The 27,770-nt window shown below is 40.1% G+C and overlaps 2 protein-coding genes across 3 annotated transcripts in view; one reads left to right on the top strand and one right to left on the bottom strand.

Moving 5' to 3' along the window:
* Nucleotides 1-10,391, bottom strand: part of SLC25A21 (solute carrier family 25 member 21) — a 231,485-nt gene extending 221,094 nt beyond the window's left edge. Inside the window, exon 1 of the mRNA XM_021542713.3 lies at nt 10,251-10,391. Coding sequence (XP_021398388.1) covers nt 10,251-10,317 — 67 coding nt within the window. The 5' untranslated portion in view covers nt 10,318-10,391. The remainder of the gene's footprint in view (nt 1-10,250) is intronic.
* Nucleotides 10,392-12,479: 2,088 nt separating this feature from the next.
* Nucleotides 12,480-27,770, top strand: part of MIPOL1 (mirror-image polydactyly 1) — a 185,695-nt gene continuing 170,404 nt past the window's right edge. Inside the window, exon 1 of one of the 2 annotated variants that reach the window (XM_021542717.3) lies at nt 12,480-12,517. Coding sequence is in view for 1 of the 2 variants with exons in the window: in XM_021542715.2 (XP_021398390.1) it covers nt 12,857-12,996 (140 nt within the window). In the remaining variant the exon portion in view is untranslated. Of the gene's footprint in view, nt 12,518-12,728; nt 12,997-27,770 lie in introns of those variants that run through there. The other variant, XM_021542715.2, reaches the window with a different exon arrangement.

Raw genomic sequence — 27,770 nt, 5'->3', positions numbered from 1 at the left:
TCCGTAATGAAGAATTAAATTTTGTTTCTGTGCCTCTGATTATGGCAGTTAGAACCATTGTTTTCTTCACCACGCCCTTTATGTTTTACTGAGTTAAGTATATTATCGGGAGCCAGATGACAAAACAAAGTTGAGGGATATTTACTACACATGCAAAATATATACTAATTTTGAAAATCAACCCTCTAACTAAATATTAAGAAACAAGTGTTAGTAATAACTCTGTTGCAAAGCCACTCAGAATGGGGTCTAAGATGAAGTGAAATAAATAGTGCAAAGAATTTTGCACTGAAAGGGCTGAAAGGGCTACTAAGACTTGCATTTGCTTTTGGGAGTGTTGCTCTTTGGGGGCACCAGCCACACATCTGCATACTTCAGTATAATAAAAACAGTAAAAAGTCTAGGAAACTAGGATAACACACTGAACTGGGAAATGATTCATTGACTAAAAACTAAAAGATGACCCATAAACTGTGTTTACTGACAAAAATTGATGGATTGAAAATGATCCAGAGGGAAAACAAAAGCAGCTGTTAACAGTCTAGTTCAGTGATTGAAAAGCAGACCTAAAGGCCAATTACTCCTGCATTTCCTTCCCCACTGTATGGGTGGGACTTCTCAACAACATTCAGACTCTCGCAGTTATTTTCTCATCAGAAAACCACCACTGTAGGCAACTGAAACATTAATTACGTGTTTCAGATGTTGATGCAATGGTATCTAATTATAATCATTCACCAGGATAAGACATGCTGCAGAAAAAAATGCCAGGCATTTATCCTGTAACTGGTCTAATTTCAACACATCCGAAACAGTTGATCTTAGTACATATTTTCAGTAGAGAAAATGCTATCTTAAGGTGGCTGATATTTAAAACTTTCCTGCACAAATAATAATAAGACATCAGCGAGTGAGAGTTTCATATTATAAAAACCAATATTAATTTACTTCACCCAACAACAGGACCAGTGTTGGTTTCCACAGGCAGCAAATATAAATTAATCTCCTCCAAGGGGAAAAAAAATTGTATGTTTTCAAGTCCAGTTGAAGATGAGCCCCTTTAAGGCCTTTATGATCAAGACTGAGATGCTTGAAAATCCTTAGAGACATCCCTATTATCGATTCATTGCAATACTGATTTTCAAATCTTTCAGGTTCTAGGAGTCACATCACTATCTGAAAAGGGCTTTTTCCCCCTTGTCTTTAGCCTTTTTACCTCTTTTCATTCCTACCAACCTTAATCATAATACTTCAACCAGTCTGAAAAGGTCAACACAATCATTTTTCAGAGAGAATTTCAGTATCGTAACAGACGAGTTCCTCCATTCTCAGGGGTATGATTTTGAGTGTCTCCCACCCTGCTAGCTTGAAATGGAAAAGCAGCAAGTATAAAAAAAAGAATGTTTACATGTGTAAGGACATCCAAGGTAATATCATAGAAACTAAGCAACAGTTAAAGGAAAATTTGTAATATCATCACTTAACAGGCAAAATGGCCAGATTTTATGCACAGAAATAACCAGAATCAGTTTTCATCTTCTCTTCTAGAACACTGCCACAGAAAATACATCTACTGTTATGAAAAGTCATGCTTTGTTGCTATATGTCAGAATTATATTCTTACGGCATAATAAACTTTGGTGTTACAACAATTTAACATGGATTTGAAGATGTACATCAGTCACTAAGCACAACTGATGAAACAATAAATAGTAATGAAAAATTGTTCTTTGTGTCAATATAATCTTGGTTCACAGAAGCTGTAACAGCTTCAGAATTGCCTCTGCAGACAAAGCATTTTTTGCCTACAAATTTTAAAACAGGCATGTTCCAGTATTAATTATTTTGACTACCTACATGCTTTTACATGTATAACACACTGTTACACAGTATTATTTAACTTTAAAATCTGACAAGGAAATATTATAGATTATTTTGAAGAAATGTGTATGTTTAAGCTTTTATGCTTTGCTGTAGGTCTCTTGAAGGAAGTTAACAGAGGCTTACAGCAGTGTGCATGTAACACAGCAGTCTTTGGTTATAGATTGGCATTGAGAGCTTGATGACATTTCTGCAATATTGCATAAATTGTATACTAAAATTAAAATAATCAAGAGTGAAATTTCTCACTGTGGAAATCAGTAGTTATTTGCATATTGATTATACTGGGACATGAATATAGCCCAAGTTTTTTATTTATATATAGTATCTTAGCATTACAAACATCTATTGACCTTTACCAGTGATACATCACCACTTAACAATTCTTGTGCTTAATTCAATGACAGTCTAATTCAGTGCCATTGATTGTGAGGTACAGATATGGCATTTAGTGGTCATTACTTATCAGCATTTATTGATCATTATTTATTTGACATCCTTAAGCTTTTATTTCGCATATTATCATTCAAAATTACATATGTTTATCTTCTTATCTGCAACAGCTTCAACATACATTTTTATCACTCTGCCGCAGGTAGGGAAAAAAAAAACCCAAAAAACCAAAACACATTAGCATCTTATTGTAGTATTGCACTGCCATCTTGTGGACAGTAGATCGAATGAGAGCAAATGACTTCATTACTCTTTTCTGCAGGTGATGTTCATTTTGACAGGTTCATATTTTTGTGGAGGGTACAAGACGATAAGGGGTGAGTTTTTTCTCAAAAAAACTTGTTACTCTAAAAACAGTAGGAAATTGATAACCTTTCTGAACACCCTCAGGCTTACCATACACACACGTGAAGGATAAGTGCCTTATTACACTCATAGAGGATTCTGTGCACAAAATGTTTTGCCCCATTAGCTAACACGCCAGACTATATAAAACTCAGCCAACTTCTCATTTTTCCCAGTGTATCCTATTTGGAACAAAGACACACTTGGAATTATGAGGTGGCTGCAGGGTTCTCAAACCAAGTGAGTACCAGAGCAAGTCTGAAATTTAAGCCCCAGGTTCAACAAGCAGTTTAGTATGAGCTGCATCTGAGTCCACCGACCAAAAAATTCTTCTTCTCAGAGTCCCAGATTCTACAGAAAGCACTGAGGGTACTACAGGTGTCATGTTAGAAATTATGAAAATTCTTAGTTTGTTTCTGTCACTGTCACATAAACATGTAAAATTTGCTTCACAGCTTAACCCCCATATAAAAGCTATTACATTAAAATAAAATCATCAAACATAGCTTGAAACACTTTTAAGAGCTCCAAATGGCTGTTCATGAGTTTCTGGTACACTGCAATGACTCAATCAAACGAGATCAGTTCACCCTGAACACTCTCTGGACAGAGACAGAGTTGAGGTCAATGACCATGTGTCTAAGTGGAGGCCAGTGATGTGTGGCATCCCTCAGGGCTCTTGCCTGGGACCAGTGCTCTTCAGGTCTTCATCACTGGCAGAGACAGTGAGACCTCTGCGCATATGCAGATGAACTGAAGCTTGGTGCAGTTGACACAACGGAGGGACAGGATTCATGGACAAATTTGATAAGGGGGCCTACAAATACCTTATGAAGTTCAAGAAATCCAAGTTCAAGGTGCTGCACCTGGGTCAGGCAAGGAAAGACAAGAGTAGATGCTGAGACAAAAAGTAATTGAGAACAGCCTTGGAGAGAAGGACTGTGATTCTTGTGGATGAAAAGCTGGAGGTGAACCAGCAATGTGCACTCACAATCCAGAAGGCCAACCTTATACTGGGCTGCATCAAGAGCAGTGGGGGCTGATTCTGCACCTCTGCTCTTGTGAGACCTCACCTGCAGTGCTGCATCCAGATCTGGAGTCTTCAGCACACGAATGACATGGACCTGTGGGGAAGGCACAGAGGAGGCCACAAAGATGATAGTGAGTGAAATATCTCTCCTACAAAGACAAGTTGAGAGAGCCAGAGGTGTTCAGCATGAAGAAGAGAAGGCTCCAGGGAGATCTTGCTGTGGCCTGCCAGTACCATAATGGGACTTATTAACAGGAGGGAGAGGATCTTTTTATATGGACAGATAGTGACAAGATGAGGCAATGGCTTTAAACTGAAAGAGGGAGGTTTTTGATTAAATATTATGAAGAAATTCTTTACTCAGAGGGTACTGAAGTGTTAGAACAAGTTACTCAGAGAGGTTGTGAATGCCTCACTCCTGGAACTCCATCAAGGCCAGGTGGAACAGGGCCCTGAGCAACCTCATCTGGTGAGTGGCATCTCTCTCCATGGCAGGAAGATTGTAACTAAATGATCTATAAGGTCATTTCCAATCCAAACTACTGTACAATTCCATGATTCTGCATTGCAATTTTCATTTGCTCCTTTTAAACTAAAGCTATATTGCAAAGTTACTGCTTCTTCAAATTACTTAACTGTCTGAAAATTTAGAGGAATTTTGCTAGCTTCCAGCTTTGGATATTCAGCAAAATGTATGAAAGCTCATGAGGATTTCATTAGTTTCCACTAAAACTAAACAATGTTTTCTGTGGCAACCCAATAACATTTAATTCAGTTAGAAGTATACAAAGCAAACAGTCCTGAATCTCTTTTAGATTCAGATATTCTTAGAATGATCTGCTGGTAGAACAGGGGAGACACAGAGACTGAAAAATGTTACAGAACTAAAGTCTGAAATGCTATAGTAGGTGGGAAAATACACTGAAAAATTTCTACTGGGAATAGCTAACAAGGTAACTTCAGCTGGTCCATTCCACGGCATTCTGCATACTCTGAACTGCTGGTCACTGCTCTGGTCTGCAGCATGCAGCTATATTCTATCATGTTGAAAAATATCACATTGCATGGCTTTGAATTGCCTAGGAGACCAAAGCCAACAATTCAACTATACTGGCTTCAAAATTAACATCAGTTTCTCAGAACTTCCCTGGGGGCTCTTCCTTATTTCCACTGAAGTCAAACTGTCCCAAATACTGTACTCCATCATTTCCAACTCTTAACGTCCCAACAGTTTCTATGTCCTCCCAATTTCTACAAACATACTGGAGGAGGTTCAGGATATCTGATATCTCAGCTTACACACAACCTTATTTTGGTCTTCTCTTACCCAAAGTTCTCCTCACATTGCCAACCAGGAAACTCCTGTACAAATCTCCTAGTCCAACGCTGGCATGCTATTAATTTCTCAGACGAGCAGAGAAAATGGCTTTATTGGTTGCTTCTAGTGCATTCCTTTGTAGTACTTTAACTTGTAGAATGTTTCCTTGAAATGATTTCTTTTTGACTGCTTCCCATCCTTAGCTTTTTAATTTAAAGACTTTGCTAACATCTGAAATACCAAATTAAGGCAGTCAAGGACGCCAAACATGTACTGTGACCTCCGATAATATTTCAGCCTTAAGTGACTTCAGATAAAGGGAGAAAAGAAGGTTTAAGCCCTTTAAAATTTTATGCTTTCAAGTCAAGAAAGTTACAATGTGTAGCTAAGTACTTAGCTAGTTGAAATGACCTCTGAGCATTAACTGATTATTTTAATAACATGTGAATGCCCATTGCACGGTTTAAAAGGAAGAAAAAAGCATCCAAGGAAACACGGAATACTCTTCCCAACTTCAACTCCTGGAAAACTGTCATAAAAATAAAAACAAGTGAGAGGGAGGGGAATAATTAGACTATTTTCCTGCTGTTTCAAGTGCTTCCTGTACATCTATCATGCTCCCTCTCCCACTCATAGGGACAAAGTAACCCAAGGTGTTTCACAGAGTATGCTGGCTAGTGTACCTTGTAATGATTTTTGTCTGTCTAATGCCTCTTGCAACAGGAAGAGCAAGCACTGGTTTTAATACTGTATCTGCATTTGACAGTCTTAGCTTGACAAGTGGCTTTCCTGCTTATAGATCTGGTTCAAAGAAGTTGCTGCTATCCAGGTTAATCAACTTTTCTACTCCTGAAATAAAACATCTCTCAAGAGAAAAGGTTTGGACTTTCAAAGGAGCTTAAGAGAATTAGACTCCCAAATCCTATTAGGTTTCAGTGCAGCTGAAAACCTAACTCTTAAAAAAAATTTTTAAAAAAAATTAAAAATTGGAGCTGAGAAGTACAGACAGGAAGAAACCCTGCTGTTTCATGAAAATATGAAGAACAGGGGGAAAAAATTATCAGCTGAATTATCCTTATAAAGTAACTGGTTTATTTTATTTTGTTCTGACTTTTCCATATTCATTTTACAGTAATTAATTTTGCACTTCATGTTCATTTATTAAATGGAATTAGGCAAAGAGACACACTGAATTTTTAGCAGAAAAGTACTTAAAGATTGGTTAAACATTACAGATCTGAAAAAGCAATCTATTTATCACTTAATAAATATATGAAATAAATTATTCAAAATTTTTACTTCAGAGTTTAAAATGTTTATAGGTTATTTGTACATGTATGGAAGAAAGAGAGGTTATCATACAACTACATATAAATTACAATTTATTTACGTTACATGTGGTTTTAGCTAATTGTTTCCCTCTGTAGTTTTTTGTTATTAAAAAACAAGAACACACCTATGTCAAACAGAAGCATCCTAAAATCTTCAGGATAACTATATGCAGCCATCTGCCTTTACTGTGCCATAGGTATCTGTGCAATTGTTTATGACATTTGCACTTCATCATTCAAACTGACTCAACAGCCTGTTACAAGTATGTCTTGACAAACTAATCTGAGTGTCACATAACATACTTTGCACTACTGAGCTCCAATCTATGAGGAAAGAAATATCCATTGACTTTGTATTCAACACTATTGTTTTAATTTCTGCCTTTTCCATACAGGCAGGCAAAAAAAGGACTTTTTTGATCTTTGTGTTTTAGAGAAACAATTCTTGTGACTTGAACCCTGCATTGACTGAGCTTCTCAAATAACATTTTGAAGAATTGCTATAAATCCAAGGAAATCAGAGGCTCCCAAGTTGTTCTTTTCACAATGATTCTTAAGTTTAGAGTTGATTTTCCATTTTATTTTTTTTGCTATAAATTCCAGACATGCCTTAGCTTACTAATTAACCACTAGAGAAAAGGAGCATGCCTGCAGTTCCCTGTACTAGAAGGTTCTGAACTCACTAAGTGTCCCAATTACATTTTAATCAAAGTCCTTTTTCTCACTATTGTCATACACCCAGGCAAGCAAATAAAACCAAGTATTTTGAATTATGCTATTAACCTTCATTGAGGAATCTGAAAGATGGGACAAACAATGCCAGCAGAAGTAACATAAACCAAGACTGAGCAAGACTTTGTTCATATTCAAAATTTCATTCATTCTGAGGAAGCAGAGCTTTCTATTTCACATGAAGTCAGATTTCAAGCCACATGAAAGCAGATGCACCCCTTGTCACAGACAAAGGATGCATGAGATTGGTCATGCTTGACTCTTACAGTTCAGTTACAGCAGAGAGCTGGTCAAGTTTAACTTAGCAATGCCTCTGACAGCCAATGGTATGCTTATATATTTTCTCTTAAAACACTGAATACTTTCCTTTCTCCTTCTTCCAGAATACCAGTATCTTCCATTTTATCAGTCCTGTAGATTAGCGGTCATGCTTGATTTCTTTTTTTCTTTCTCTTCCCCTATCTTTATTAAATCCATGAACAAGTCCTGTCATCTTTCACAAAGCATCAAAAAATCCTTTTATACTTGTTCTGCCAGCTTAGGTTTATCTCTAATAATTTTCCACTCAATCTAGCAGAATTACTTCCTTTTGCATGAGACATGCAGACACTAAATAACTTCTCATTTTACTTATGCAGGCAATATTTCTGACCCTTCAATTACACCTATTGGGCTGTGCCATTCATTCCCAACCACCTCAGTACTTTCCTACAATTGCTTTGACAGAGTCCAACTCATAGTATCTTTCTTAGAAACCAGTAACTAAGATTAATTTGTGTCTGTTTGGGGGTTGAAGGTTTTTTGGGGTGGTTTTTTGGAGGGGTTTTGTTTTGTTGGGTTTTTTTTGTTTGTTTGGGTTTTTTGTGGTTTTTGGGTTTTTGTTTGTTTGTTTGTTTGTTTTTGTTGGTTGGTTTTCTTTCTTTCTTAATACCAGGCTGTGGTCACTCTAGGATGTCTGTGGCATTCACTTGAGGCCATGAAACAGAACAGAACACCTACAAAAGTCCTATGTCCTCCTGCAGAGACAGTCAAAAGCAATATAGGGTGGACAAAGCAATATTGGGAAACTAAGGTCAGGAAATAAACTCAATCCTTTTGTCCTTGCTTCCACCTTTTCTATGTTGTAGCTACACTTGCCAAAGAAATTTAACCATTAGACTGAAGACCTCAAAACTCCAGCCTTTACCTTCTACTTTCTATATAAATTAGCAGCAAAATACACCACTGATTTTTAAGCATCTGTTAAGCAAGTTTTCAAGTTTCAGCCATTTCCCTCTAATACACTTAAGAGCTCCCATTTGAAGCACACATATAAAAATCCCCTGGTACAATTTTAGTGTTGTTCAGACTCAGATAATAAATCATTACTGGTTTATTTCAAAAGAAATTAATAGAAATTTCTGCACAAATTTAAGGCTAGTGACACAGCTAAGGAACTTGCCTGCCTGACAGGAGTTTAAGCAAAAGGTTGCCAGCATCTTTAACATTATGTCTCTGGACTAGATCCAACAGGCCTCTCACATTATACTTTTTCTAGAAAGTGTTGCATGCGGATCAATAGTCTCCTTGAAAATTCTCTCACCCTAATACAGATGCCTACCAGATTACCAAATATTTTTCATTTATCTAAATCACAACTTTTTTACTGTTGTGTTAGGCAATCTCTTCTTCTACAAAGAGAACCTATAGCAAAAACAGGCTCCTGCCAGAGGATGGTAACATAGTGCATTAGATCAATCTGAATCACTAAGGCACAGGCCAACTGCTAAGGGCAGACAAATCTGTCATCTTGCAAAACATCTGGTGGCAAAACACCTCACTATCCCTTCAGGTATGACGGGTTTTCAAGAGTCTAGGACAGAGTAAACCTGTCCATTCTCTCCTATAGAAAGATGGGGGTGGTACCAAGCAGAATCAAAAAAAAAAAAAAACTTTAGAATTTCAAAGGCTGCAGAAAAGCTACATAAACAGTCATACAATACATTGGAAGGTCAGGGACAGCAGTCATACAATACACTGGGACACCAGACTTCTCCACTTCTGCTATGACATCTCTCACTGTCAAGGGGGAAGGCTGAAAACAAAGGGCATAGAGAGTCACTAGCATGAAAATAAACTGCTCAAATGTGTGTTGGTGGCAGGAATGCATAGGAGTGGATTTAGAGGTACAATGGGAATTAGAAGGAATGGAAGACCAGGTCACATGTCATGTCACGGCCACAAAGGTCTCAATCACAGGAGAATTCTTCTTGTGCACATTACACTGAAGCATTACATAAGACACAGCAACATTACCATGTAGCTCTTCTCTTTCATGTAAAACATATTATGACAGACAGCACTTAGACCTCAGAAGAGACATTAAGGAACACTTAAACACACACTACATAATTGAAATATTAACAAGATTTACATATGCAGACTGAAACAGCAGGATACTGTGTTAAAATCTCCTACACTGCAAGCTGACTTAAGTATTTGTTCCACTGGGATTCAGGTAAGAAACCGGAAGAAATTGACTAGCAATGCTTTCCTTGCTAAACAGACGTGTACGATTTTGACATTTGTAGCTTGCAGTACAATCAGACTACAAATGAATGAGTAATGTCGACATTCCTAAAAGTATTTAAAAAACCCCACAGGAATGCATTTCCACTGTATCCCTGCATTGGTTTCTCTGTAACTCAGCGACGAAGAGCGTCACGGGGAAGGTGTCTGAGCAGGGCAGCTACGTTTTCAGTCCCGTATCCAGGCGCTGGAGGCGGATCCCCGCCGCGGACTCCCCCGAGCGCGGTTCCAGCCCTTGGGGCCGGCTGTGCTGCTGCCGTTGAAGGGGCCCGCCCGCCGCTCTTATCGCCCGAGGGGCTGCAGGCGTGCGTGGCGCAGATACACCGCGGAGCCAGGGAGCGCCCCTTCACCCCCGTGCCCCACCGGCGGGCCGAGCACCGTTACAGAATTTGCCCCGGGACCCCCGGGCTTTGGTCGCCTCCGGGCCCGCCCGCGCCGCCCGGCGGGGGAGGAGCCGCCGGTGAGCCGGTGCGTTCCCCGCCGCCCGAGCAGCGCGGAGCGGGGGAGGCGCGGCCGCCGGCGCCTCAAGTTGGCGGAGCGCCGGCGGGGGACGGGCAGACCCTTCCCGCCCACGAGGAACGCGCACACTCACCCGCCGAGCCTCCGGCGACGACTTGGTGAGAGGCCTCCTGCAGAAAGCCCCGGGGCTGCCGAGCCATCCTCACCCGCGCCGCGGCGGCGACGAGAGGGAGCAGGCGCCGGGAGAGCGGCCGCGAGCCGGGCCGAGTGCGCGCTGGGCGGCTGGGGAAGAGCCTGAGGGGCCGCGGTTATCTGCGGGCGGGAGGGGGAGCCGGGGGCGGGGGCGCCGGGCTGCGGCCCCGCGGCGGCCTTTGGCAGCCGGCCCCGGGCAGAGGGCGGCCCCGGGCGCTGCGCGGGCTCGCAGCTACGGGCCACCGCTTCCAGCCGGAAAGCGGCAGCCTCTCTCTCTCTCTCGGGGCACAGCCGGGACGGCCGGCGCTGCGACCGTCCAGGCTGGGGCGGGGAGCGAGGCTGTGGCACTGTCAGCTGCCGTCCCCTGCTCAGGCTGGGGCCGTACACTCCCGCTTCGGGGCTGGTGCTATACAGCGCGCATCCTGCTCCCCATCGCTGCTGGGACCCAGCTAACACCCCAAATCCTCTGCTCCTCAGCTTCTAGGAAGGGTCGCTGGTGCCGCTGGGATCACAGGCTGTCTTTTTGAAGACTGCTGTCCTTCTAAAACCTTTAGTCTAAAGGACGCGGGTATTTTGTCGCTTGGAGAGTAACTATTACATGTATTACAGGGACCTGTGGACCCATCTTAGTAAAAAAAACGGTGACAGGGCATGGGCTGGAAGTGGTGGGACATAGCGCCATTGCCGACAGCCTCCAGCAGTGCTTTCGGCAAGGCCAATTTCTGCTTTTCCAGAAGATGCCCGAGTACAACGTGGGGGACAGCATGGGCTCATCCCAGAGGTAGCACCATTTAAGGGCAAGACAGTTAATAGGGCTGTTCTGATACATTAGTTTGCTGGGTGCCTGTTTGTGATAGTTTAGCCACAAATGTTGCTAACTGACTAGAGGTTCCAGCTTTGAAAGGAAATGTAGCTTTTTGTAACGTAGAACAAAGATTAGAAGAAAACAACGGGTTTATTGCTACTGAAAAGGACGGGAACGTAGGAAATGTACAGAGAAGTGTTAATAAAATGCTGAAAGACTGAGACCCTAATTGTAAAAAGGAATAATAGTCAGGTATAGCATTCAGTTATATCACTTGAATGCATCAGCAAATAAACAATAACATGGAGTTTTGATCTATATAGGAGCTGAGTGTGGATTGCTGTGAGAATACAGAATAACTCCCTTAAATTAATAAAACTTGAATGTGCCGACCTTTAAGTAATTAAAATCTCAACTTCAAAGTTTCATTAGCATTTGCCTTAGTTCCCTTGGTTTGGCTCCTTGATAATGCTGCTCAATAAATACTTCTGGATGATCAAGTCTCCAGTGTTCCCTATCATCAAGAAGCAGATGCTGAAGCATTACCACTTTTTTGTTCCAGAGATGTAACTCTCCTTGTGCAATGCTCTCTTGGGTACAAATAGCAATTCTAGTATTAAGGTGGACTTTGCTACAGTATTTCGACAGCAGAGAGAATTTGGAGTTCATCAGAGTGCAGAAACTGGTCAGATAGATTTGTTTTCTGCATGTGTGTTTTCTGCATCAAAGAGAACAGCAGTCAGAATGCATGTAAGTTACATGGATGTTCACACAGTAGCATAACACCTGCTCCTTTAAAGAAAACAAACAACCTCTGCTATTGTTAGAAAACCATTAAGGTCGTTTCACGGTATTCAAACTCCAAATCTATGCCCCCTAATTCAATTCCCCAACTGAAAGTCTCTTTGGCATATCTCCCTTATTTTCCATCCACCCCTCCCTCCTCCCCCACAAAGGGCAACCTCCCCACTATGCAGGTTTCCTAAAGCACTTCTAGGCTCAGTCCTATTTCCATATGGCCTCATCCGAAACCAGTACATGAGCGCCACTCCATTCTTGTCCTCGATATCCCTGGCAAGGTCTGTCTCTCCATTTGTCCTTACTGCGTCCCTTGGTAGGGAATTCCGTCCATCCCGGGCAGCACCCCTGCGCTAACACCCGAGAAGGAAACCGCAGCTGCCCGAGCGGGGGCAGGACGAGGAGAAGAGACCCAAGAGCAGCGCCGCGCCCGCCGGCCCCGCCGCGCCGCCTCTCCCTCCCGCAGGGCGGCGCCCCCGCGCCCCGGCCCCGCCCCCGGCCGCGGCCCCGCCGCTGCGCGCTCCCGAGGGCGGCGGGCGCGCGCGCCCCGGCCCCGCCCGCCCGCGGCTTTGTTGCGGAGGCGGCGGCGGGGCCGGAGCGCGCAGGTAACGGGGCGGCGGGGCCGGGTCGGGGCCGCCCCGCGGCGCTCGGGCTGGGACTCGCCCCATCCTCTGCCACGGGCTCGGCGGCGCGTCCCGGCGAGACGGCGTTAGGTCGGGCCGCTCTGCCCCCAGCGCCTCCCCGCGGGCGAGCGGCCCTGTCCGGCCTCCTCCGGCCCCGGGAGCGAGCCGCCGGGCCCTTGCGCCGCTGACCGGCTGCATGTGCCGTGGCAGCCCCTTGGCTAGGTTAATGTTACCTCCCGCGGCCGCCGGGCGACCCGGCTGGCCCGACTTTCCGCCCGCTCCGCAGCTGAAGACAGGGGGAAGCAAGTTTGCCGTGCGGGGATGCGGGGCTTGGAGTCCCAGAGGCGGCGGCTTTGCGGGAAGGGAGGGGGCGGACTGGCTGCCGCCTCTGGGAGGGGGACAGCGCTGAGAAACGGACCGGGACAGTCCGAGATGAAACCTGCCCCGAGCAAATTCAGGAGGTCGGTTCTGGATCTTTAGTGTCAGATGAGAACAAAGTGTGCAAGATGCTCTTCATTGTACTAATGCTTTATAAAAAAAAAAAAAAAAAAAGAGGAAAAAACTGCACCAAAAGACCTTGCCAAAATAAAGTTTGTGCTTTTTTTGAATATTTATAACTTAAAGCTTCTTAGGAAATCCCAATGAACTGTATACCTCAGCTCCTCTTGTAATTCCTGCTAATCAGAATTCTTGATGATGATGTGAGGATCTGTTTCTTCTGAGGAAAAAGGCTATGGTTTCTCAGTGTGAAGAATTTGGGAGAAAAATATTCAATAAATGTACCCAAAGGACTGTTCTACCTGAGACAGCACACCTTCTGATGTTTGATGTTTGTCCGTGGAAAAACTACAGCTGGGTCTAAGTACAACTTCAGGGGCTTGAGGTGATTGGAGCTGGGTTGCTGTAAGAGTTTATTTGGGAATTCAGAGTGTAGTATTAGGACAAAAGCACTGTAGTTGCTTTTGAATATTCTAGAAAGTTCTAACTCCACTTAGAACAGTCTTAAATTGCAGTGTTTTAGCAGTGGAAGAAAAATCAGTTAACCACAGCAATGTGCTTTCTGGCTCAGAAGATCTCGGAGGTTCTAGGATCTGTGGATTTTAGGGAAGTGCAATGATGCTCTTGCCTTGTTCTTGTACCTGTCCTTGAGCATCTGTACTTGGCCAGTTCTGCTTTGGGAATGTACAACTCTGGTTTAACTCGAAACCACTTGTTTTAGATTTTGTTTATTTAAATATGTTATGGGGACTAGCTTATAAATCTCATAAGGTTTAACGAGAGTTAAAACTGTCATGCCAGTTAAACATGCTGCTTATGTGGTAGTTCTGTTTTATTTTGGTGTTTAGTACCCAGAATGTTGTAATTCGTGACAAGGTTCTTCAGCTGTGTGAGATAGAGCTATGTACACCAGTGAGGTGCCATCAATTTGATGGCTGTGAGCTCTTCTGTTCTGTCACTGGTAAAGGGATTAGCACTGCTTTCAGGATTTTGAAAGTGATAAACTTGTCTTGCCTGTCCAGCTAAGTTACTGCACTTCTGGTTGCAGTATGAAAAGTGAAGAGATGGACTGGGACATGAAATACATATGGGATTTAAGAAGACAGGAGCAGTTGCTGCTACTTTCTCTAGGTATTTTAGGTTTTCTTGCAATGGTACTGCAAGTTCCTTACAGTTTGCAATGGTGACTACTGCCCAATAGTAGTGGGTAACAAATTAAATTTCAAAAATCTCTTCCCTAGTTTTCACATGATAAATAATTATATTTCTTGCCTTTTTGATTGTTTGCTTGCTTTGTTTCTGGATTTACTTAATTTCTCTTTTAGTCATTAGTTTACCTGTTTGGGATAAGGAAATGTTACTTTTCTTCACATCCTGTTAATCTATCTCCCTGCTTGTTAGAAGTCATTCTAGATGCTGCTAAATTAGAAATGCATTATAATGGTATTAAACTTTTTCCCTGACCAGTAAGAAGCAAAACAATGTTTTATTTCATGCTTAGTATTTCTCTTGTAGCAAGACAAATCCAACACATTGTATTACTGGCAGAAATAGTATGATGCTGATGCCACATGACCCACGTTTGCTTTTTGAAGTTTGTGGGGGTTTTAGTTTCGGAGAGCACCTAGGTTAGTAAAAAAGTAAGGGAGTTTTCAGATCTTGCTAGAAGCGGTTAGGGGAGAAGGGAAAATACATGTTCAATAGTTCTCTAGGGAAATAATCAACAAATTATTCATTAGAATTTAAAGCAAGAAGATACACATGATCCGAGGATGAAGGGAAAGAGCATCCTGCCTATACATCACAGATTTGTGTAAATTTAGTTGCGAACCTGAGAGATATCCTAATGGATCTTTATGCTACCTACTTTTTAGTCTGCCAAACATAGGGCAGAACAGATGCTGTGTGTTCATAGCAGTGAAATGCCATAGTGCACTTTTAAGCTATGAATTAGTGATCTGATGCTTACTTTAGTGCAGATCACCAAAATAAATGCAGAAGCTTCTTGTCACTTTTACTCTGTTACCCTATGTGGGCAATTGATGTTTTGAAACTTACCTTTGAAACAAACAAGCAACCCTTCTGGGCTGACGACTATTGACAGATTTAACTACAAGCTAATGTTGCAACTGACAGGTATTCCTGTATGACTGCTGCCTTTTTCCTTTTCCTTTGAAAGAAAGATGGTTTTGAAGAAGTAAGAAAACTGGAGTATTGAACCTTTTTTTGCAGAACAGCTACAGCTATGGAAAGAAACAGTGTGACTGCTCAGTTGTTAAGATGATTCTCTGCTGCTTTCAGCCACCAGTTTTTTAAGTGACAGGATGCTTGGCATGCTCCCCGCTAGTTTTGCGAGGAAGCTCCCCGCTTGCTTCTTAACAGCAGGCTACTGCTTTTCATGATGATTCTTGATGTGAACCTTTGTCCTTTAGGGACAGGTTAAAATGCAAACTGACAGTTTCTGTGGAGTGGTGGCCTTTGGTATAGTAAAGAATATTATATATTAGAATTTTGAAAATAGTTTATACGTATATTGGCTTTATGTGGCAAGGTTCTTTAGCAGGGGATCTACAGAGGATCTTCTGTGAGAAGCTGCTAGAAGCTTCCCTCATGTCTGACAGAGCCAATGCCAGCCAGCTTCAAGATAGATCCACTGCTGGCCAAGGCCAGCCCTGTGAGCAGCAGTGGCAGCACCTCTGGGATAACAGAGTGAAGAAAGGGGTAAGGACTGGGAATTCACTTGCGGCTGGAGAGGGGAGTTAGAATGCGTGAGAGAAAAAACTCTGCATACCCCAAGGTCAGTGACGAAGGACAGGGAGGAGGTGCTCCAGCCACCACAGAAGAGATTCCCCTGCAGCCTGTTGTGCACGCCATGGTGAGGCAGCTGTGCCCCTGCAGCCCAGAGAAGATGCCACACTGGAGCAGGTGTCTGTGCCCAAAGGAGGCTGTGACCGCATGGGAAACCTGTGCTGTACCAGGCTCCTGGCACGCTGATGATAGAGTGGTTTGCTGGCAGCAGGGAGCCACGAGAGACCCACACTGGAGCAGCTTGTTCATTAAAGATTGAACCACGTGGAAGGGACTCATGCTGGAGCAGTTTGTGAATAATTAGTCTGTGGGGAGCAATCATGTTGAAGTTTATGGAGGATTTTCTTCTGTGGGAGGAACCCCATGCTGAAGCAGGGGAAGTGTGTGAGGAGTTCTCTCCCCACGGAGGAAGGAGACAATGTGTGATGAACTGACTGTAAACCCTGTTTCTGTCCCTCTGCTCTGCAATGGGGAGGAGGTAGAAAAAGCTGGGCGTAAAGTTAAGCCCAAGAAGAAGCAGGAGGAAGGTGTTTTAAAGTTTAGTTTTTCCCTGAGTCAAGTCTGTTTTGCCCATGATGCTAATTGGTGAGTGAGCCTTTTGTTGTGTTTTTCTTTTCCCTGTACAGCTGAGGAGAAAGTGATAGAGCAGCTTTGGTGGGCACATGGATTCCAGTCAGACTCGGCCCGCTACAACATGAGATATTGCTGGGATCGATCTTTGGTTTTCACAGTATTAATAAATCAAATAATATTTTTTTAAATGTTCACGTGTAAGTTACAATTGTCTAAAATAAATTAAATTTATTGAAACTTTTTGTATGACATGTGAAACAGGCACTAAGTACAAGTAACAGACATGATCATGTAAATTGAATGCCAGTGGATTCCTATCATAATGCATGTGTTGCTTAAGGGTTTACTCTATTTCATTGAACATCTAAACATGAAAACAGGTTATTGTAATTACTGTGTACCTTTACACCTGGCTGAGTCTTGCCAAAGGCATTTTAATATTTATTTCCTACTTTTCAAAGAAAGTAAAACTCAGTGGTTCAGTTAATTATTCTGAAAGTACTTTTTATTTTGAAACATATATTTGTGGTATCTGTGGCTTTAGATCAACTTCATTTTGGCCACCAGAGTATTCTTCCCTTTTGTTTGTTTTTGTTTTGTTTACCTGTGCTTTTCTCTAATAGGTGTGTAGAAGGAATTTATTGTGTCAGTGGGTGATGAGAGGCTGTTTGTACCTGTGTTGTGACTTGAGTGTGCTACATGAGCACCAGATGACTTGCAGGAATGCTCCTATGAGCTCTAGAGTAGGGAAGCCCTTGTTGAAGGGCTGACTAGGGTCCATGAGTGACTTTACAGGCTGGTTGCCATTATAGTTGCTGAAATATATTCTGGAAATTCACATTGAAAAAAGGCCTCTAATCCTGTTGTTGACTTCATGTGTAGTTAAAATTATCATCAGTATGTTTGTTTTATTTTTAGCAGGGACTAAAATACATGAGACCAGTTCATAGCATCTGTTATGTAATAGAAAAAAAGTCAAGACAGTGGCTGTGGTATCATTTTGTTCAGTATCTCTTGCTAGAGTAGCAAACCCAGGAACAGATCCAACTTCCCTTTAAGTGAATCACAAAACTCCCATTGATCACAAAAACACAGGATTACACTGTGGGTTTGGAAGAAATAATTGGTAATTATTCAGCTCCTGGAGGGCATTAATTTTTGCACCATGAAATCCATAATAAATTGAGTTAAGGAGTTCCACATAACATACTGGTAGATAAATGTTATCCTTTCTGTTCCTTTATGTAAATCTGTTGAAGACAGAATTTGATCTTTAAGTTATATGTTCATTTAAATAGTCATATTCTGACTAGCTATACACTAGTTTAAATGTTAAGTGTGAAATAAATTAGAAAAATCTAATCTGGTGCAGCAATGTAGTATTAGGACAAAGAAGGATTAAAATGCTTGGTTGTTGATTAGGTCTTTGTAGGGAGAGGGTTGCAGCTACCATCAGAATTTGTGGAATGAGAGCAGAGTTGTATCTGAATCAAAACTGTTCTGAAAATGCTGTGTGATGCTCCAGTGTGAGAGAATATAACATGGGATCAAAAACTGCTTCACTTGAAGCAAACAGACTGCATTTTTAATTTACAATAGTAATTTATTTAAGCCAATTTACAAGTTCACTTATACTTTAGCCTATAAATAAAAATGTCCAATTGCAAACAGAGTATTTAGTGCTGAAGAATTACTTCCTGGGTGGGCATGTGTATGAATTGCCCTTGGTGGGACCAGAATTTGAAAATGTTCTTGGTTGCTAATTTAACAAAAGAATGCTCCTATGTTTAGATTGGATTGGTGAAAAGGGCATAGGGCTTTCCAAGGCAAGGCAGTTGAGGTGTATGGAAATGAAAATATTAAAATACTTCTTTTTTATAGAATTCTTTCACAATTTAAAAAACAAATTTTTGTTGTTTCAGTATTTACTGCATAAAACTAAATATGTTCAAAACTTTATATTACATCTTTTCTTTTTTAAGATGTTCTTGACTTGTTTCCTTTGGGGTTAATCAATTCTGCTTTAGCTTTCTTTCATTGCATTGTTTCTAAATGTATGTTTGACCCACTTCCCTTGTTAATTCTGATGTTTTAACAGGTGAGAAACTGGAACCATTCTTCTTGCTTGCCTATTGTATTTGATAGGAAAGAAAATACCAGTTTGTATTATGTTTACTATTTTTCTGTTGGTTTTTCCCTATGTATTACACATTTAACTTAATTTTAGGAATTGACTACCAAAAAGGTAAACCTAGTTGCCAAGAAAAATACTATCTCAGCTTGCAGCTGAGTGCAGTTAAAAGAGCTGAGAGCACTGACTGAGCATAATTAGACAAGCTAAGACATTCCAGTGGTATCTTCAAAGCTACTGACAGAAGTTATACAAAAAATTAGTGTATTATTTTTTAAGCATTTATTTCTCTCAGTAATGTTATGCTATATAGTTATATACTTCTTTTTGAAAGTTAGTGCTGTTTGAGAGTGATTAAATGGCAAAATGTGAAGATACTTATCTAATGCCGTGTTGTGTCAGATATTAAAGTTTATGCTTGTTGTAGTTGCTGAAATTATCCCATTCCATCATTAGTGGTATTGATATAATAAAATCATTATTATCCACAGAATAGTTTAATAAAGTTATTGGTATTACTTTTAGAAAGTCACAACTTCGTTTCCTTGAATAGTGTTCTTAAAATTTCTGTGATCTGCAGTTGGACTTGCTTTAAGATGCTGCTTCTCAATGTGTTCTTGTGATTCACATTCAAGTAAATAAAATTTCAGGTTCAGTAGGAATTTTAGGCATTAAGTGATTAGGGGGTGGGAATGTGTTAAATTTGCTATGTAAATTTTTACACACAAGCATGAGAAACAAAGCAGTGTTGTTCATCATGTACTTCTGTAGTGTGCCTTTTGTGTGTGCACAGGTGGTTTTTCTATTTGCTCTTATGGTAGAGTATTAGGATGTGGTTGTCCTTTTCTGAGATTTGACATAAGTGCTGTGTGATCAGTTTGCTGCTTGATGCCTTCCTTGTAATGAGGAAATTGGCACTGTGGAACACCCACCAAAATTTTAAGATTTATTAAAATTTATGTAGCTTTTCTTGTAGAACTACAGAAATGTGTTCTTATTTTTATTTTCTTTCTTACAAATATTACTAGATGAGTGATACAGGAACTATGATAAACATTCAGTTGCTTAGTGTAACGAAAGCAGGCCAATCAAATACTTTTAGAAGTGTTTTCATAGGCGCTTGTTCACTTTTTTCACTTTTTTCCACTTTTTTATCTTTTTTTTTTTTTTTGCTTTTGCTAGTTGTCATGATACTAGGACATTGCTGACTTTAACCAGATTATAATGAAATAAAAATTAGTCTTGAAGTAGTTAAATATCTCCATTCCCATGATCTGTATCTGAAGAAAAACAAACAGTATTTAATGCGTCTGTGTTCTTGGATCTGTTTGTAATGGTATTTATTTTCATTAAGCCACAGGAATCTTGAAGTTTAACTTTTCCCTTTGCACCTGACTGTATGATGAAAAAGGATGTAGTTCCACACCTATATCCTTCTCAAGTGTAGCCTGCATTGATGTCATTTTCCTTAAAGAGACATCAGCAAACCCATAGGTCTGCTCAGTTTTATTTTAAAGTGCAATTTCATTGAAATTTAAATTTAGCAAGTGGAAAAGCCACTTTCCAGCTTTAAAATTTGCTTTTCCTTCATGTTAAAATTTAAAACAAAGAAAAAAGACAGTATTCTGTTCTCATTTTGTGGTGCTGTGTAAAGTTCATTGTAGGAGATTGTCTTTTCCATTAGTCTCTTCAATTGTCATTTATGGGGGACAAACTATGTTGAAAAAATTGAGCCACAGGAGGAGCTATGTGAATTTTCTGATAGCCTTGTTCACCAGTTCTCCTTGCCTTACAGGATAAGAGTCTTGGTTTTACTGCTCTGTGCTCAATTCCTGCCTTCTTTCTGTGACTGCCTGTTGGTTGTTTTCAGGTGTTCCTGACTAAATTAGTCATATCTTTTCCTGTGTTCAGGTATTGTCTGAAGGATGTGGATATTTCAAGGATCCCCTTACCCTCCTCAGCTGCCTTCAGCATGTTGAGAGTGAGGCAGGATGTTTTAAAGAAAAGAAATGGGGTGGAGTGGTGGAACTCACTGTACATTTCCTGCACTGTCTCTTTGCTTGCACCAGGTTCTAAGTGCTGATCTTGCTAGACATGCCTTGGAGAACAGAATTGGGCTGACTGCTCAGCCAGCTGTTGGCCCTTGGCAAGCTCAGGCACCTACTGAGTGCTGCACAGAAGACATAGCCCTGCTTCTTCTTTCTCTTTGTCCTGCACTTTTGCAGTTAGAGCTCAGCAACCTTGGCTGATGGGTACAAAGGGCCCTGGGGAGGAAGAGATACCACTCTTTTTCACTCCCAGACATGAATTGAAGGCACGATAGGGTTATTAAGGCAAGGTTTGAATGAGAAATACTGTGTGACAGCAGTAGTAAAATTAATCTTTAAAGTTAGACATAGTATAGCTGCAGCACCCACTGTGCAGAAATACCTTTGAATACAGACAGCAGTCGCCTTCTGAAATTTTGTTTTTGCATGTTTGGGGAGTTTCCTTTTTTAGTGAAAAAGACCACCTCTAATGCCTTAAATTGCAATCTAGTTTTCAATAGCTTTGGAGAGTTATCTGTGTTTGCTTATTTGCTTGCATTAAGAAGGAACAATAAAGCTTCACATCTGAATTGGGAGCGTGTAGTCATATGCTGCATCTTTATAACAGTTTTTGAGACATATTTTACAAATATTAAAGGATAACAAAAGATTTCATACATGTACAACAGTTTCAAACAAACATGGGAGTGAATGTAGTTTGTTGATTGTTTTCTTCTGAAATTGCAGTGTTTTCTGAATAATCTCACATTATGTCTTCTGCATAATCTCATTAGCAAACAGAGGTGTGAAATAGCTGTTGGTATTTTGATTTATTTTCCCCCGCCGGCTCCTCCCAGAGGTGTGTGGGATCGCACACCGGCAGATGGAGCCCTGTGCCAGCAGCCAGCTTTGAGCGGGCTGGCGGGCGAACCTGCAGCCTCTGACCTGAGCGCCAGGCGGGAGCGGCTTCTTGAGCATGCATCTGCGAGATGTTTTATTCATAGAAATTAATAGGGGGTTAAAATTAAATGCCTACTGTTAGCTGTGCAAGTCAAGGCGGTGACTGTGTGCCGAGATGCTCAGGGACAGCTTTGTGGTGTTCATGACGGGCAGGCGATCGGGTGAAATACCCTGGTCTGTTCCAGAGTGCTGCAAGGACGGGAGCCTGTGCGGCTTGCCACGTTTTTTCTGTTAACTTCTGAGCCTTCTGCATGTCCTTAGGCAAATCTTACTTGAAACCATCGAAAACGGGACCTATGGAAAGCTCTTAAGAAATTTACAAAGCAGATTAAAATCCAGGTTTTGGGATTTAGTTTTGTATTTTTGTTTTTCATATATGCTAACTGCTGATCTTTTTTAAAAACGTATCTTTGAGTATAGAAAATTATTGAATAGAGCAGTTCAGAAATTCAAAATCAGCAGTAGCTAATCTTGCATATTGCCTCCTTTGCACTCTGTGTGTCCACACCCCGAACCTAGAGCTGTGTTACGTGGCTCAGCTTAATGATACAGTGGAGTGGGTTTGTTGACATTTGTCGGCCACTTGTAGAACTGCAAAAAATGCCCAAGTTTTTGCAACTTTATTTAGAAATCGATTTACCTGATGTAGTTTTGTATATAGCCAAGTTACTCTAGTGTGAGAACCATTCCTAAACAGCAAGATGTTAATTTTATTTCAAAATCTGAAATTCAGTTCTTAATTTTATAGGGAGAAAGGAGGAAAATTTTTGAGGGATAATAATATCACAAATTGTTCTTGGGGGGGGGAGGGGGGGGTTACTGAGTTTGTTCCAATAAGTCTGAAATATCTGAGAGTTTAGGAGTATTCAGTGATTGTAACAGGTACACCATTTCTATAACATATGCCCTGCATTTTTTATTTGAAATTCCAAGTGTCTTAATGTTTACATTTCAAAACAATGGGAAGGGTGTGGGTCCCTGGTGTTTTTGCTCTGACTAATATTTCTGCACAGTAATACTGCTGTACTGTACCTTAAATCTCAAAAGAAAAAATAAGTCATTCTTAAAGCCTGACAATTTGTCTGATGACTGTATGAATACTGGACTAAATTGCAATCTGAAATAATCTTTGGAAATGTGTTTCTACCTGCTGTTCATTATGTGTGTTAAACTGGCATTCGAATGTTAGGGAATGGACATAGAAGTGAGATTATGAAAGCATTTTTCAAAAATAAATTATTCAGTTAGAATTCTGCTGGGATTGTATAATTTTGTTTGCTTTATTTGTTTTAATGGTTAATAGTCACTTTTGTTTATGATTTGCAAAACTGAAATTAAGGATTTTCTTTCTCATAGTACACAGTTGGATGGGGCTTTGAGCAACCTGATTTAGTGGTAGGTTTCCCTAGCCATGGCAGGGGTTTGGAATAGGTGATCTTCAAGATCCCTTCCAACCCAAACTATGCCGTGGTAGCAAAGTATTACAGCACTCCAGTCATTCAAACCCCATTATTTGTTGCACTCCAGAGAAGAAGCTCTAGATGGTATTCCAATTTGTTATTGTTTCAGTGCATTTTTTAAAAATCAGACACAAATCACAGCTATAAACATCCCTGTGCTTTAAAAGGAAAATAAAACCAGTCATGTGTGGGGTTAACCCCAGCCAGCAGCTAAACACCAGCACAGCTGCTCACTTGCAGCTCTCCCCAGCAGGCTGAGGAGGAGTGTAAGGGGAACAGAAGCAAACTCATGTTCCAATACAGTGAAAGTTTAATAAGCAAAGGAAAAAGAAGAACAAACCAACCAAACAAAACTAAAACCAACAAAAATTTATGCAAAAGGAGTCACTTACCACCTCTCACCTGCAGAGTACCATGGTCCAGCCAGTCTTAGAGAGCTGCTGCTTTGGAAGAAAAACTACATACCCCCTTTTTTTGCTTTATCCAGTTCCAATTGCTGAGCATGACATTTTATGCTGTGGAATATCATTTTGGCTGGTTTGTCCCCTCACAACATCTTGCCCATGCCCAAGCTGCTCTCTGGAGGGACAGTTGGTGGGAAACAAAAGCCTTGATGCTGTGGAAGCAGTGTATGTAATATTTAGAGTACTCGTATGTTATCAACACTGTTTTAGCTATAACCCCAAAACACCAAAGTACCATGTGTGCTGTTACAAAAGAAGTTAATGGCATCCAAATCAGAGTCAGTACAAGTAGTAACATCTTTTCAATAGTAAAAATACTCTTCTAGAATGTGTTATGAAAAGCATTTTTAAAATTTGTTAGCAGCATTGATGATAGCTTAAATTTCTAAGGGAGGAATTTCTAAATTTATATAAATACAATTTACTTAAGCAAGTCTCAATTTAAATTCTAGTAATAGTTTAGAGGAAATTTTACTCCTATACAGCAGTGAGTTCTCACATATGAAGTTGCAACATATATATTAGCCATAGTTATGTCTTAAGCCACCATTGTTTAGTTCAAGAATGATCATGCCGTTTTGTTCTGAGCCATCATGTTTTTGTGTTGTTTGACTTTTGATTTAGTTGGTACCAGAGGCAGTGATATTAGCACAAATAGGAAGCTGTAGCAGACTGTAAGTATTTGACTTGAGTGTTTATGAAAATGAGCTTTCCCTGCCTCTCAAGGGCATGGTTATGAAGTTTAGCTCATGTTCTTGTTAAAAGGATGTTTTCTTTGTAAAGGAGTGAGGTTTTTTTCAGAAGAATTTGACAGTAAAGCTTTCAGTGAAATACAGAGTAGAGCTGAAAAGACAAAATGTTCAGAAAATTACATTCCAATGAATGTTTGCCCTTAGAAGCAAAAGAATGGCTTAATAATATTGTATGATGCATAAAATGAGTAGTAAAGTCAACAGAGTGGATATACTGGTCATTCAAAGGTGAGGGAAATAAGACAAGCCTTCACTAAACTTGGCCTTTAAATGTTTTTAAAAAACAAAATACAGAAACACTGAGTCTTGCACCTGCCAGTGCATGGAGAACATCATGAAAAGATGACTGATAACCAATGTTTTTCTGTGCTTGATGCATCAGTTGAATTTGGCAGTTGCTCTGAAGAAAGTGGAGACCACCTCTGTGCATTCAGCATTCCTTATGTATCAGCACCTGAGTCCTTTGAGAGATTTTGTATACTGCCTGAAGCATTCGGCAGGGAAGTACAGCACATGTTGAATAGCAAGGCTTGTAGTGAGGACTGATGTTTTGACCCAGGGAAGATGATGGAAATGTAGAGCTAGCAATTGTGAAAAGCTTTGGAAAGTATCAGAGCTTCTAGGCTCTGGTTCTCTCTCAATCCAAAAGATCACAGGTGGTAACTGAAACAGATTAATTTGTAATTCGGATGTAAGCATAGGTAATTCATTTTTCTGCTGACTGTATAGAGTACCTCAAAGACCTACTGATAGTTGCCTCTAGCATGACATTTTATCCCTGTCACTGTGGTTTTTGTTAACAGGTTACATTATGTGGGGAAGGAGATTATGGTAACTGAGGCATGTAAAGGACTCCTGCCAAACACAGAACAAAACATTAGCTTGTGCAGAGGCTTGTGATCTTCTGTATTGATGAGCTGTAAAACTGTTTGGAAAACGTCTCTTGGTCTTCTGAGGTCTGAGTGGTTTCTGTGTGCAAATGGGGGATAAAGGGAGACATAGCTGCAGTCTTATAAGCAAAATTATTTTGACTGAGGTCTTTGAACTTTTCTTATGACATAAATTAGTGTCTTGGCAGCAGGAGTGGCCAAAGCTTTAATATTCTGAGTTTAGCAATTTATTTATTTATAAGCTCACAAGCTGTAACGGCAAAGCATCTTTCAAAATCTTAACTCTATTCTGTCAGTGAAATACATGTGATATTACACTTAATCTGGCTCATGCCTAGGAACAGTTTTTCTGCTGGGCCAATTAGTAATTGTGGTGCTCTGGTACAGCAGTAAAGAGAACTAGCAAGGTAAATCAGTCTAATACTGACATTTATGAGCTAAACAAGCTATTCATTCTTAGAAATGTGTTACATGAAATTATAGTTGAAAACAAATTAATCAGCTAATAGGGAAATTCACCTGATAACTAATGTATTTTAAATTATATGCACTTCTGACACTTAGCCTTTTCTGAAGGTTGAATGACACTGGGGGTGGTTTCATTCTTATTCCCATTTGGAGACTGTATTTCTCTTTGGAGCTGAGGAGTTTTTCTGGCTTCCCTGCTCAGCTTTCCAAATACAGTGTAGTTCAAACTGATGTTACCTCACTTTATCCTCCAATGAGCAGTTTTGCCTATTCCCTGTATCTAAGGTACAGATTCCAGGTGGATGTCACAAAATCCTTTTTTTCCATATTTTGTGTTTGTAGGACAGATTTGAGTCATTATGTCTAGGATAAGGAGATGGTAAAACACCTTAGTAATTCCTACAGGGACTATTTATGTAGAAGGAGATTCTTGTTTCAGCCTAGATCTTGCCAAAGTTTTTTTTGCTTATATGGTTTTTAAAATAGCATAAATTACATTCAAGGATTTTAATCTTATTTTACATTGTTTATATGTGTGTCTATGTATATAATGAAAGTAATGTTTTAATTTTTTTTAATTAAAAAAAATTTAAAATTAAAATTAAAGGTTTATATATATATATATTCCTAGCTATGTCTTGCAATACCATTTGACTGTAGGTTTTCTGATAATTTTTTCTTGATTTTCAAAAGCTGTGAAGGAATGCCTGTATCTATTTTTGTATTAAATCCGCTTTGATAACAAATAAACAATTTGATATTTCTACATGTGAAAGTCTGTGTACAAATAGTGTTTAGATAAGCTGCTTTAATCTCTTATTGTGCATGTTTTATAATTTTATACTTAATTCAGGAATTTAGAGTATTTTTTTTATTGTATACGTTTGTGACTGGTTGTAAATTAATCACAGAAGTACAGTATCAGCATGAATTAATTATGCAAGTAAACCAAATGGCTATTTCGTTATTTTATTGAAATGCCAAGAGTTTGAGGAGCTCTTTTGTCTTAATAGATTAGCCAGAATTCATTGGGAAAAGTCTTAGTATGTTTAAGGTAATGGGAAAATCTTGCTTTCAGTACATCCTACAGAGATCCTGTTTAAAACAGATGACAGTCTGTCACGTTCAGTAGCACATCAGTCATCAGATTTATTCTAATTCCTTAAGCTGAACATTTCATTCAAGCTTGTAAATTGTCTTGTCAAGCTACCAAAAGCCTCATAGCTTTTCTGTCAAGCATAGAGTTGCACCAGCAGTTCACAAATAAATGCTAAGCTGCAAAAATATTGTTTATTTTCTTTAACCTTTTATTCAGTTAACTACACTGTTCTTTCGTGTTATTTTCTCCACATGTGTTTATCACAAGGTATTCGAGGGACTGCCTCCTAAACATGCCTCATCCTGACCACAGCCACTTCAGACCAAGGACCACTCTTTTTGGGGCATGTTGTTTTTACTTGTAGCAGTCTAGACCACCGTGGTTATCACATTCCTCTTGTAATCACAAAGACCCAGTGAGCAGCTTCATTGCTGCAGACGTGAAGGAATCCTGCTGCTGCTGCACTAACAGCTGTGCTGTGGCCAGCCTGGCTTTGTGCAGTGGCTGTGGACTTCTTGCCCTGTATGGAAAATGACACTTCTGGCTGTCAGCTCATATAGTCATTACATTCTTTGTATTTATTCATTACAGCCCTTCTAGGATATTCTCTCATGCTGTATTGTGTATGTCTGTGTCTCTTTTTTTTTTTTTCATTTCCTATCTGATCTCTAATTTTTAAATGATGTCTTCTGTGTAAACTGTACCATTTGCTTATGAAGTCTACTTAAGCATTACATGGTGGTGAGAGCTTGACTTGAGACATACTTTCTTTGAAGTCAACATATGTATGTCTGAGGTAGTAAAACATTGAGGATGGTTAGTTGAACTTAATTAATTGAATTAAGAAAAGAAAGTAAAGTATTAGATGGGTGCATTTGTATAAATCACTTTTAAGGCCAAAAAATTACTTGTAAAGTACTGAAAGCCTCATGTCCAGATAAGACTAATCTCCATATTAAATTGTTAATGCTATAGCATTCAATGTAAAGTTGTTACTGCTCTTTAATAGGAAGAAGACTTCCTTGGTTGTCTCTCTTAGCTATTAAAAATTACATCTAAGCTGTCTATTAATAATTTTCCAGAATCACTCATTTCAGAACTCTAC

Source organism: Lonchura striata, chromosome 6 (assembly GCF_046129695.1).
Source record: "Lonchura striata isolate bLonStr1 chromosome 6, bLonStr1.mat, whole genome shotgun sequence".
Classification (NCBI taxonomy): domain Eukaryota; kingdom Metazoa; phylum Chordata; class Aves; order Passeriformes; family Estrildidae; genus Lonchura; species Lonchura striata.
Note: the sequence above shows the minus strand (reverse complement) of the source record. Positions and strands in the feature narration are given on the sequence as shown.